Below are 13216 nucleotides of genomic sequence, written 5' to 3'. Positions count from 1 at the left end.
TCCAGGTATCACAAGTAATCAGGTAGACCCTAGACCAGATACAAGCAGCATGCAAATGACAGAAAAGAAGGAAGTCCTGCCATGTAATGGAGTCTAATGAAAGAAAATCCTTTGTAACAACAGACAAATAGAATCATGACGCATGAAGTTCTCTAATATCAACACATGATCTGATCAGCACATATTTTTCCTGATTGATCTATACATTTTCTTTTTCCATTTAAAAAAAAAATGTCATGTAGGGTTACCTTTTTCAAAATCACATCTCTTAGTCCACTGTACAACATGTCAGATGAACTCATTTTCTTTGTTCTTGAGAGAATATCCTAGTATCCTAGTAGTATACATGATTCACAACCCTTCCCCCACTCCTGCTCTCTCCCCACAACAATATGAACATGATTTAAACAGCATATATTTTTCAGAATCATTCTTTATATTGTCTGTAAGGATTCCGAGAAAATATTATGTAGGGTTGCTTTAAAAAATCAGATCTCTTAGTTCATGAAGCAATAACAAATTCAACACATTTTCTTTGTTCTTGTGAGAGAATGTCTAGTATCCTAGTCATACAAATGATTCTCACGCTTACTGAACAAACCAGATCCAAAAAGGAAATAAATAAATAAAAGTGGAAAATGAAAACATTTCCAAAACCTGACCTGATCAAACAATTAGTCTTCGAATCCACAGATTGATTTTCCTGTTTAATTCATAATATTTAAGTTATTCATAAGCTTTGAATATTTTTTACAAGGAGGCCGTTTGAAAAATCAACTTATTAACTTAATATGACTTAATTTAAGTTACAAACATATTAAATATGCTTGATAAAGTAACTTAATATTACAACTTAAAGTTAAATATGACTTTGGTAAATCAACTTAATTGCTTAATATGACTTAATAACCTAAGCATAATTGAACTTAAATTCATTTCAAGTCATTAAGCATTAAGCATTAAGTTTTACCAAACATCGACTAGGTTAGAAATTACAAGAGTCTTTTCTAGCCTAGTGGGAATTTCCAGATTCAGTGAAAAACTTTGGGTGGACTCTTTCGTGTACAGTGAAGACAACCCTTCTTGGGTGGAATGGAGGGTTTGTGGGAAAAAGACGCAAGAAGGCTTGGCAAATGGCGCCTTTATGTATTTTTTGGTCAGTTTGGAATAAGAGAAATAGGTTAGCGTTTGGGGATGAGGACCTTTCGCTTCAAAGGTTGAAATATTCTTTTGTATGTAATCTTTGGTTTTGGGTCAGGAGTTCCCTAGCAGAGAGTCATTCTTCTCTTGTAAGTTTTGTAGACTGGATAGGCTCCTAGTTAGGGAAGGTGGTGTGTATACTCCCTGTATACCTAGAGGGCACCGGTTTTTGGTGTTTCCTCTTTTCGTTTAATATACTTCTTTTACTTATCAAAAAAAAAAAAAAAGAGGCCGGATAAGTAGGGAAGGAAGGTATGCTACACATTTCCAGATTCAGTGAAAAACCTTGGGTGGAAGATTAAGAGGCTGGATAAGTAGCAAAGGAAGGTATGTTACACATTTCCCGATTCAGTGAAAAACCTTGGATGGAAGATTAAGAGGCTAGATAAGTGGTGAAGGAAGGTATGCTACATATCTCTCCTATGCTCGTTTTAGTGCATGTTGAGAGAATATAATCAAAGGATTTTCAATGAGGAAAGCTGTCAGATCAAAGGTTGAAGGATATCCTCATTAAACCTTTGTTAAAGTGGTCTTGTGCTTTATTCAAGATTGAGAATTACACATTGCTGGATCTTTTGGATGGCCTTAATTGTGAATGGTTAGGTCTTTCTGATGGCGGTCTCATGTAAATGCTTTTTGTTTTTCTTTTCTTGGTGCATTTTGTATGCCACGTGTGTACATTTAGTGCACCTCTTTTTGCTGGTGCTACTTTCTATATTCTTTGTTTGCCTAAAAAAGGAAAATTACAAAGTGGTTGACTAATGATAAGACCATTTGTAATATGATATGCATAGAATATAAAACCACTAAAGTAATGATATTTACCAATAATGGTCATAGAATAGTTGTTGCATTATTTTTTATACTTGGAATCTACTTTATAGTGGTATATACCAACAATGATCATACAATAGCAGTTACATTATTTTTTATACTTGGAATTTACTTTTTAGGACTATAATACTTTAATAGTAAAAAAGAATTACGAATTAAAGAAATTGTATTCATCATCAATGGTATGATAGCCGTTCCATTCATTTTTTATATAGTTGGAATCTAATATTTAAATGTATAATCTCCAGTAGTAAAAAAATTATAAAAAAGAGAAAACATTGTAGTGGGCCCGGTGACTGTTATAACTGTAAATAACAGTCAAGAAACCCTACTCTTTAAATAAACTAATGCCTTTTAGAACTGTGTTCCACAACTAGGCCCAAATGGATGCATCAACTCCGTTTCTGTAAGATTAGAGGCACAGTTAGCTGTGCTTTGATGAAACCAGCTGGAGCTTAAAGCTCTTTTCTCAACTGCTACCAACACCATATTCTGAACAGTAGAAAGTTCTGAGATATCTACATGAAATCTGTACAGTGCATATGGAACCTCAAGATATTAGGGCAATATTTCTAATCAGCTATAATTATTCACTAACCTGTTTCCATGGCAGTATATCACACATGGCAGAGGCTTTCCATCAGGACTAACAATAGGCACATAATGACTACACTGAAGAACATCTCCCCTACTGTTTACAACCTGCAGAATGTTTCAAGCCCTTTAGTTGAAGGTATACAGTCATTTGGAATTACTACAAGCTCGGCAAAGGAAATCATCATTTCATAAAGGACCAATCAAACAAATATTTTCTAAAAACATAATACTGATGATACAACCAGAACTGCAACTAACTCCTACAGGATGGTAGGTCAGCTTCTCATATTAAATTAACACATCCCTCATAAAGCATCTCATGTATTTGGAATAAAAGATACCAGAATTGACCATAATTTTTTCAGATCATGGACATAGAGGCAAAGAAAAATTCATTCTAGGTATGATCAGATTTTCAGCATCATTTACTATTGAAAAGTGCTCTCCATTTCTTACCATCATTTTCCATTCATTCATTCTTTCTAATCACTGAACAAGGTCTGATTCCAGTAAAACATAAACAGGGCCATCAAATGTTTCAAATAAAAGATACCAAAACTGACCATAATTTTTCAGATCATGGAGATAGAGGCAAAGAAAAGTTCATTCTAGATGTGATCAGATTTTCAGCATCATTTACTATTGAAAAGTGCTCTCCATTTCTTACCATCATTTTCCATTCGTTCATTCTTTCTATTCACAGAACAAGGTCCGATTCCAGTAAAACATAAACATGGCCATCAAATGTTTCAGATCATGGATGTAGAGGCAAAGAAAAGTTCATTCTAGATGTGATCAAATTCTCAGCATCATTTACTGAAAAGTGCTCTCCATTTCTTACCATCATTTTCCATTTATTCATTCTTTCTAATCACTGAACAAAGTCCGATTCCAGTAAAACATAGACAGGGCCATCAAATGTGTTCTCTTTAGATTTTCTTGTCTTGTCATCCATCCCTCTCAACAACCAGATCCCATCCAAGCTCATTATAAAAACTAGTTCTTTGATAAGTCATATTTGAGCATCAATAAGAATATATGCAAGCAAATGTACAAAAAGAAGGATGAGTTGTATTTCTCACAAAAACAAATTCTGACAGGAGAAAAGGAAAATATAGAAAGTAAATGTGCAAGGAAGGACTAAATGGAACAACTATATAGAACTCCAATGCTGAAGAACTCTGGAATATGCATTCGGATTACTAGAATTACTTCCCAAGGAGGTCAAAAATCCTCTACATAAGTCTCTAATTGGGAGGGCCCACACCTAGCAAGAAAGTCCGCTTTCTGATTTGCTGAGCGAGAAATTTAGTTGAAAGACCTCAAAAATCTGGCAGTGTGGACAACCTGACACAGCCATCCAGCATATTTCCAAGCAACATGTTACCTATTTGATACACTGGAGATGACACAAGCAGATTCCCACTCCACTATAAAAGATACTGGCAGGTTTAAAGAAGACTTTTAGTACGGTACAATCATGCTTTCTAATGACCCTAACAATCCAAGCTGACCTAGGTTACCCAAAAGACAACCATTAGCATTAACTTGAGTGAAACACTGGAAGAAGTTTCCATTCAGCTTGCACTTCCATCTAACTCTTCTTTGATGAACATGCAAGGTTCTGATCTAGTAAGATTAAGTTCAATAGGTTCCATAAAATGCATTCATTACTGAAGCCCAGAGGGAAGAAAGAATTGTGCAGCCTCTCATGTGGCCCCCACAAATCTCCATCTGTCCAAGGAAATTTTGGCATTTCTCTCAAGACAAACTACCTGCCACAAAACTTGGGAACGCACAAAAGGACATGAGAGACAAATTAAGCAATGTTCATCTAAAGGTTGAGGTGTTTGCTGATGTGAATTGGCAGGTTCAGCATCAGATCATCAGTCCACTTTTGGTTACCCTGCTAGAGCATAACCTCCAATGTATTCACATTGTAAAGCAAAGAGTTACCAATGGTTGCTAGATTAAATCTTGAAGCCAAATGCAGGGCAATGCTTTCTTGTGTATGTGAGGTGGTTTAGATTGAGATATCTTTTTACTGATGCCTGTTAAAGAAAAGACAATTCTTTCAAATAATGGATTTAAGGTTTAAGAACCAATATATCTACGTTGCAATGAAGGGTTTCAGGTTCAACAACAAATAAATCTCTAGTGTCGTAAAAGATTGGCCATTGCTATAACCCAAAATTCAGTTCAGCATTCGGCACAAAGGACACTGGAATTGATCACAATTTATTGCCTAAAAATGCAGTCCCACTTGATTCATTCCATACATGATGTCATGCCAAGGTTCCAGCATGGATATTCATGTTGATGAAGTCTCCAAATTAAATTAACATGAGTATATATTGATAGGTTGTCTTAAACCATTGTTGCACCAACTTAAGACCTATTTGAGAAGGGTCATATAATAATTTAAACAGACAACACTTTTTTCATTGTTAAATAATTGAGGTCATTTGTTCAATGATATGCATATTGTAATTTTAAGAATGACAAGGTTAGGACATAACAAATACTGCATTCTCTCCTTTCCATTCTTCTTAAAGAAAACCCTATTGTTTCAAGTTCAAACCCAAGATATTTCTTTATTTTCATCTATCTAGACTGTAAACTCGTTTTTTCTTTCTAAAAACATAAAAAAAAATCTTTTTATTGTAAAAAGAAGTTGATTAAAATCATATAACTGACGTAAATAAAAGAAACCTGTAACATGAAAATCTACTAAATTGGTTCCATCGGGGGTCTAAATCCTTCTCCGAAACTGACATGATGAGACATGGTAACATAATTGGCACTATAGAGAGGTTCTAATGCAGGGAAATCATTTCTCTAGTAACTTGTTTCTGAGGGTCTGAGATCCTCTGCAGCTCATCCAGGGTGAGATTGTTACGGTGAATCAATAAACCACCCCATACAGCATGCTAGAAAGTAGGAATGTAGAAATGCTAAAAGGCTCATCTAATAGCACCCATTTCATAAGTCATGAAAATTAGCATTTTGAGTGAGTTTGACAACTTGGTCCACAAATTCTTTTTCTATAGAAATTCTCTCAGCAATTTCTCCTTTGTCCAAGGAAATTGACTGAAAATGACACACTATAATTAAAAAAAAAAAAAAAAATCCCTTTTACATAGTTTATCTAACTAGTTTTCCCAAAAAATAATTATTCCAACTAACATGAAAGTTCAAACATTAAGCATGTAAAGTAATAAATTTTGCATCTTTCAATATAGATACTGTACTCTTACCTCCAGATCCTTCCTTTGAAACCATTTCCCTTTTAGCATGAACTCTTGATCCAACAAATCATTTTTTGGATCATATTCCGCTCTGCATGCCAAAAATGGTTAAACGTTTAATCAACTTAATAATTGCTAAAAAAATTCAAACAAAAACCAAATAAAACATTATTATGGCAATACAAGTTAAGATTCTTAAGCATGCCTCATTCTTAAGATTACATTCTTAAGAATACTCAAAAAGGTATGTGTCTAAGCATTAAAGTCCAAAGTAAAAAGAACTTGACAGGATCTTCTTAAGCTTCACAATAGTGTAATCTGCTCCTTCAAAAATCCTACTGTTCTTCTCCTCCCAAAGGCATCAAAATTAGCAACAAAGAGCAGTCCTTCACATTCTCCTCTTGGAATTTATGGAAAAAATTACATATCAAGTTTCCAAGACTTCCTTAACCAAATCAAGAAAGATCCACACCACTCGGTGGAGGAAAAATAAAATACGAAAGCACATACATCACCATGGAATGGACTAGAGTCCGATTGGCCGACTCCTTATTCCTTTTACACAAGTTGCACCTGTTTTCCAAAAACAACCCTCTTCCTTAACTACTCTAGACTTTAACTTGAGGCTATTTCCTTAAGCCACCTAACCTCTTATTCCTTTTACAAAAATTTCACCTACTTGCCAAAAGCAAACCCCTCTTTCTTAAATAATCCAACGTGAGGATCTTTCCTTAAGCTGCATTCCAAGGAAAACGAAAAAGCCACTTTAGATGCAGCAGCCAACAACCTCATTTTAGAAACTGGGAACATGGTCCATTCCCTACTAGCCGACATGTGAAAAAGTGACTTCACCAAGAACCTTCTTTCCCTTGGGAACTTCCAAGTAACAGATTTGATATAATTCCTAGCTACAACCACCTGATAAAGACAACTGAAAAACTCTTTGGCCACTCCCACCAGCTAATACTGAAATAACGAAAATAACTCACAAGAGCACGAAGCCAATGATAGTTCATGTCAGCCTGGACCATATAGATTTATTGATGTTTACCAATAAGTAGAATATGCCTCCATGGATTTTGAGGACCATTTTCAACACTATTAACTGTTTAAGTAAGCATGAGCTTAGTTTTACATAACATCTAAAAAGCACATAAAATTGTATGGATGGCTTAATAAACATAAATTTCCAGTTAGGCCCCACCAAAAGTTATCATTCTCAAAATTTATAAAAGGTTAAATAAAATATAATGCTAGGCTTCAAATCTTTTCTGTCACAACAAAACTTAACATTGTGATGGAATCTAAAAGTATAAACTTTTGATCTCTACCCCTACATCTATTTTTGTGCCTCACCATTTAGGAAGACTATGCATCATAAGGTCAGGTGGGGTGGAAGGCTAAGGGGATGGAGAAAAAGACGAAGGAAGATTTAGAGCATGGTTCCCTTATGTTTATTTTGGTGCATATAGAAAGAGTGTAATCTAAGAATCTTCTCTGAGGAGTAGTCAAATCAAAGATTGAAGGAGACTGTAATGGGAATGGTCTTGGGATGTAATGAGAATGGAAACTGTCACAATGTTGGATTTGATAGATAGCCATCATTGTGAATAGATACATGCAGGCTATCTTGTTCAGTTGTTTTTTTGCCCTTTAGTGCCTTTTGTATACATTGGGTGCGCCTCTTTTTGAGAGGCACTGATCTCTAAATATATTCTCTGTTTGCCTATCAAAAAGAAAAGGTCAGGCAGAAAAATGCCTGGCCAAAATTTTAAGGAAAGGGCCCAAATCTTGAAGGCTTTGGTTAAAATGGAGGGTTCCATCTTTTAGGCTTGGAGACTTCGCGAGCTGAGCTGGTGGTCATCTCTATCCGTAGTGAAACTCCATCAATTTCACAATCGCACGAAAGTTCTAAGTGAAACCATGTAAGATCTGTATACACTGTGTACGATTTTTTTTGGTGTTGTGTTACTGAAATTTTTTCTCTGCCTCTAAAACCTTAAATCTTGGTAGTTCTGACGGAACAAGTGTGCAAGAAATATAAAAGGTATATATGGAGCTAAAGAGCCCAGTGCCTCACATGTCAATCCCACCAAATCCCATAGTAAATTTAAAACATCTAATACTGCCTATTCTAGAATCACATTCAAGCTTCATCTCGAAATTCCACTGAATACTATCATGTTCTCAAGAATTCAAGAGTCCCCGATTTAAGCATGAAATGCGGAATTGAAAACAGAGTTTAGAAGGGGGAAAAACTGTCAATTTGAAACATATACACAAAAAGATTCATCAGAAAATTAATCACTGAATTAAATTAAGAAAAATGATTGGTTTCTGAGAAAAGCGGAGAAAATAAAATGAAAATTAACTCATGAATCTTACATCTCGCATTCATTTTATTATCAAAGTAAAAAGCGGGGGAAAAATAAAAAGGACGGCACGTTAAGTCGAGTAATTGTATTAGGTTTGCCTACTTCAGTGAAACTTCTTGCTTTCTAATTCTGAGGCCCAAAATACAAGATTCAAATTTCAATTTATCTTCCTTTGCTTCACTTTCTGAGAAACCAAACGGAGCATAGATTCGCACCGAAGATGTGAATTAGCGTTACCTGGGAGGACGAATAATAAAGTTGACGAGCTGTTCCATAGATTCAGACGATTCGAAGATCACGATCTATTTTCTTCTCTCTAAGCTGCTTCAGGTTCTTGATAATCGGAAAACCGCCACCATCTTAATGATAAAGATACTAAGGAAAGTGAAAGACGAAGAAGAAGGAAAGAGAAAGAAAAGAAAAGAAAGGGAAACGGACGACTTCCAAAGCAGAAGAAGGAAGAGGAGGAAGGAGATGGAAACCGGCCTCTCTTGTTTTTCTTTCCTTCCAAACAAAATCAAAAGCGTACACAAACAAAACAAAAGCATAAAAACAAAAATATAAAAATGGCCCCTCTCTCCTCCCCCACTCCCCTTGTCTAGCTGTGGCTGCTGATACGTGGAAGGCTGTCATTGGAGCTCATCTCTTGCCTTTTTAGGCACGTGTGATGCTTTGGAGCGTATGCACTCCACACGTGTGTATCTTATGACTTATGATATAAATTTTAAAAAATCACTTTTAGAAATGCCCATTTTAATTTATAAGTAATTCTCATAATCTTCTTTAATTATTTAATAAATTACCCAAATTAATATCGGAACGTTTTTTTATATAAAGCTCTTAAAAATTTTTTGTAACTGCTCACATCTAAATACCCTACAGGATTAAACAAATCTTCACACTGAAATCCAATATTAGGAATCAGCTAAAATACTTATTATAATGACTCACATCCAACTATATAAATATCATTCGCTCTAGTTCAAATGTGTTATCATGATTTTAAAATACGTTTACATGATTAAAAGAAGTTGATACCTATATATTGTTATTAACTTTTTTTCCAGTATGATGTGCGATATCACCAAATTTAAAAGACATTTTTAAAAAATTTTAAAATTATTTATTATATTTTTTGAATAAGAATTTAAAAACACTTATTAAAAAAATATTTCAAATTAAAACACTTTTAATATTCATATCATTTTATTTTGTCATAATTATTTTATCGAGTATAATTCTCATCCCTAGTAAACAACAACTATTTGTGTTATTTCATTTATGGGATAATCAATTTTTTTTTTTTTTTGGCATTTTTTGGCTGAGGGGTCCAATATATATATATATATGAAAGAATGATTTGGATATTAGTAAATGTGTACAAAACTATAGTACTATCCAAATAAATAGTTTGTAGAATATCTTGAGAGTTGTATTTCTTTTGGACACTTTCCATTTAAAGGTTAAATTGGTCCTTTTATTACTTTCAAAATTTTCCCCCATCTAACTTCAAAATTTCAAATCTAACTTCAATTAGTTTAAGTTAATTTTGGTTGATGGGCAATCATTGCCACTCAAGGGCTCTTTTGAGTGAGTTCTTTACCACTCCATTGCAAATTGGTAAATAAAAATATTAAATTAATTGAAAAATATATATGATTTAAGATTAATTTCACTTATCTCTTCTAATCTCTTAACTATATATATATATATATATATATATATATATATAAGTTATATTTGGTTTGAAAACTTAAAAGAAATTATTAAAAATAACGTTTTCGAGTTATCTTTTGAAATGTCTAATAACCCTAAATGTTTGTTTTACTAATCAATTTTCTCACCTTACCAATGTGATAACCATTATCTTCTCACAATACGAGCGTCTTGATATTTATTTTCATGAAGAAAAACATAAAAAAAAAAAAATTTGGAGAAATGATATGAACATATTTATCTCTTTTGGGTGTTTTTTAGGGGGAGACAGAACTATCTGAGAGAAAAAAAAACTTTGTTTTTAATAATGACAGTTTCTCAATAATTTTAAAACTCCCCTTATTTCTCTCATTTATTGGTACTATGTAAGTCGGCCTACTTGGGTACCTAAACCTAACTCCAATAAGAAAAAAAATAAATAGAAAAAATATAAGGAAATATATAAAAATTTAAAGAAATTAAAAAAAAATCTTGAAAAGCAAAGCTAAAAAAAGAAAGATCTATAAAAACAAATCCTAAAAGGAAACTATTTTGGCCAATTATTTAATTTGAAGTGTAAAGTAGATGACGGGTATGATATTTAATGATAACACATTAGCATTTTCACAAGCATGACATATGCAACCACATTGACTCTAATTAATTATTTCTATAGCACCCTTCCCCTTGGACTTGCTCAATCTTCCTTCAACATTACCTTTTTAGCTTTCATCACATCTAATATGCAATTCATTTTACTTTTCAAACTAGAGACAAATCATATAAATTTTTGAAATATAAATATATCACAAGTCAGTTTCACAATGCTTTTTAAAAAACACTTTTAACGTAAAAAAATATTTTGAGGAAAAAAAATAAGACTCCATTTTAAAAGTGTTTTAAAAAACAATTTTAAAAAATTATTTTCTAATGTTTTGTACAACATATATATGTTTGAAAATCTAAAATATTTTTAAAACAATTTTTGTATGTAATACTTTATTTGTAATCATTTTTTATATCTACATAATTATTTTTTAAAACAATAATAAAAAATAAAAAAATAAGTTAAAACAATCAAATATACCATGATTTTTGTTTTTAATAAAAAATAATAATTATTTTTATTTAAAAAAATATAAAATTGCTTTTTGATTTTTAGTTGTTAAACATGTTTTTTTATGATGAATAGAAAATAATTATTAAATCTAAAACATTTGACAAGATTGATAAAATACTTTTAAAATATTAAACAAAATAAATATAATATCTTTCAGAAATATTCTATAAATGATTCTTTCGTAAACACTTTCCAACCCACTCTATGAAACTGATGTTTAAGAATTCTATTTTCATTTATGAGTCCAACAATGGGAATTCAAATTGAGGAAACATTTGTATAATTAAAGTAAAAAGGGCATATTAAAGAGGGAAGAGAAGGGTAGCAAAAGTTTAGTGTCTTCAAAGGCATGGCCACTTAGGTATAGAGGGGAAAGGGAAGGGAAGGGAAGGTGACCATGTACCTTCCATACAACTTTATGATGGAAAGTACCACCCACCTTAATAAATTAAATGGTTCCAACTTTGATTTACATTATGATTATTCATGGTGTCTTTAAAATAATTGACATTTGTTACCCTGCCCACATCATTTCAATTTTCACATATATTCTCAATTCAATGCTAACCCTTCAAAGTCCAATGTGTGGGTTCTTAAGATATCACTGAAATGCCTTCAGTGTATTAATGATTCCTTCCCAATGCTAAGAAACTTAGGCCTCTTTGGTAATTGATTTTGAAAATAATTATGAAAAATCGTTTTTAAGAATAATTTTTAAAAATGATTTTTTGATGTTTTGTAAAACAAAAGTTTGTTTTGAAACTAAAGTTTTTTTAATATTTAAAAATACATTTTAAAAATAATTTTTATAGATAGAGTTCTATTTTTAATCATTATACATATATGTATAATTATTTTTTAAAATAACTCTAAAAAAATAAATGAAAACAATCAAAAGATGTTTTCTGAAAATATGTTATTTTATGTTCTTAAAAAAAGAAAATATAAAATAATTTTCTAATTACCAAATGTTTTTTACTAATTTTTTTATTATATAAAACAAAAAACTATTATAAAAAACAATTACCAGACCATTATTATTCTCCATTTTCTTTCAGTTTTTAGTCATGAATGACATTTAGTGGGAATGACAATACTAACCCTAGTAGGCCCTCACCCACATTTGCAGCACATATGTTTGGTGATTTCATGGGCCATGTCTTATTATAAGTTAGGTTTCAATATAGTTTAAAACCATTGCTTGTCAAAGGATATGATCAATCTAATTTGACTTTAGTTTTTTATCTTATTTGTTTGTTTTTTATTTGATTATTTTATATTTTAGTCTCATTTATTTGTATTCTATTATCATATATATTCATACTTTCATTTACAACCTAAATTTTATTACATATTTTCAATAATCAAGATCATAAATTTTATAGCTTTAGTGTATCCTGAATCGTAAAGAAAAAAAGTTTTTAGCTCCATATATGTATGAGTTATTCCCAATCATACACATGCGTTTTAAAATCGCAAAAACCCTTTGACTCCAAAATAAATGATATTTACACGATTTGAAATGAGTGTCATAAGAGGTATTTGATTGTTTGACCTTATAATTCCATGAGACACGATAAGTCATGTGTTATTGCATGTCTTTCTCGTTTACCATTTTAATTAGAATCTAAAAACCCAATTCAAAATAAATTGTTCTTTAATAATTTGGCTGTCCATGTGTCAACAAATCCACCTCTCCTTTTGTGAAAGGAAATGGGCAAAGGTCCACCAGAGGGGTCTCTCCTCATTAGGGTTGTAGAAAGTGACCCAAGAGGAGTAGTTGCCTCTTGTCAATAATTCAAACTCTCATGAACCATCAAAGAAAATAATAGGTCATAGTGATCTATTTTCCATTAAAATAACAAGTAATGCTTCTTGAAATGGATTTAAGACTCAAGGGGAGTGGAGAAGATATGCTAAAATATAGGGACCCTAGAGTTAAGATCTCCATAACCCATGTTCTACTTTGTTCAAAGAAACATATTATATTCTTCATTAACCCTAAGCAGGCATTGAAACTATCATTATTGTATCTTAGACTGCATCTTATCTTCACCATGTTGCCACTATTGAAGCAAGAAAAGTGGGATGAAGAATCTCATCTTGTTAGTTATTGCACTCCAAGACAAACTTGAATAAATTTATGT

The 13216-nt window shown here is 32.2% G+C and overlaps 1 protein-coding gene across 3 annotated transcripts in view; it reads right to left on the bottom strand.

Annotated features, from left to right (window-relative positions):
* Positions 1–8817, bottom strand: part of LOC100257995 (uncharacterized) — a 30964-nt gene extending 22147 nt beyond the window's left edge. For 2 of the 3 annotated variants that reach the window (XM_019220031.2, XM_010651550.3), the window contains exons 1-3: positions 8492–8817; positions 5889–5970; positions 2633–2736 (exon numbers count right to left, since the gene is read on the bottom strand). In XM_019220031.2, coding sequence (XP_019075576.1) covers positions 2633–2736; positions 5889–5970; positions 8492–8529 — 224 coding nt within the window. In that variant the 5' untranslated portion in view covers positions 8530–8817. Of the gene's footprint in view, positions 1–662; positions 704–2632; positions 2737–5888; positions 5971–8491 lie in introns of those variants that run through there. The other variant, XM_019220032.2, reaches the window with a different exon arrangement.
* Between the last annotated feature and the right edge of the window lie 4399 nt (positions 8818–13216).

Source organism: Vitis vinifera, chromosome 5 (genome assembly GCF_030704535.1).
Source record: "Vitis vinifera cultivar Pinot Noir 40024 chromosome 5, ASM3070453v1".
Classification (NCBI taxonomy): domain Eukaryota; kingdom Viridiplantae; phylum Streptophyta; class Magnoliopsida; order Vitales; family Vitaceae; genus Vitis; species Vitis vinifera.
Note: the sequence above shows the minus strand (reverse complement) of the source record. Positions and strands in the feature narration are given on the sequence as shown.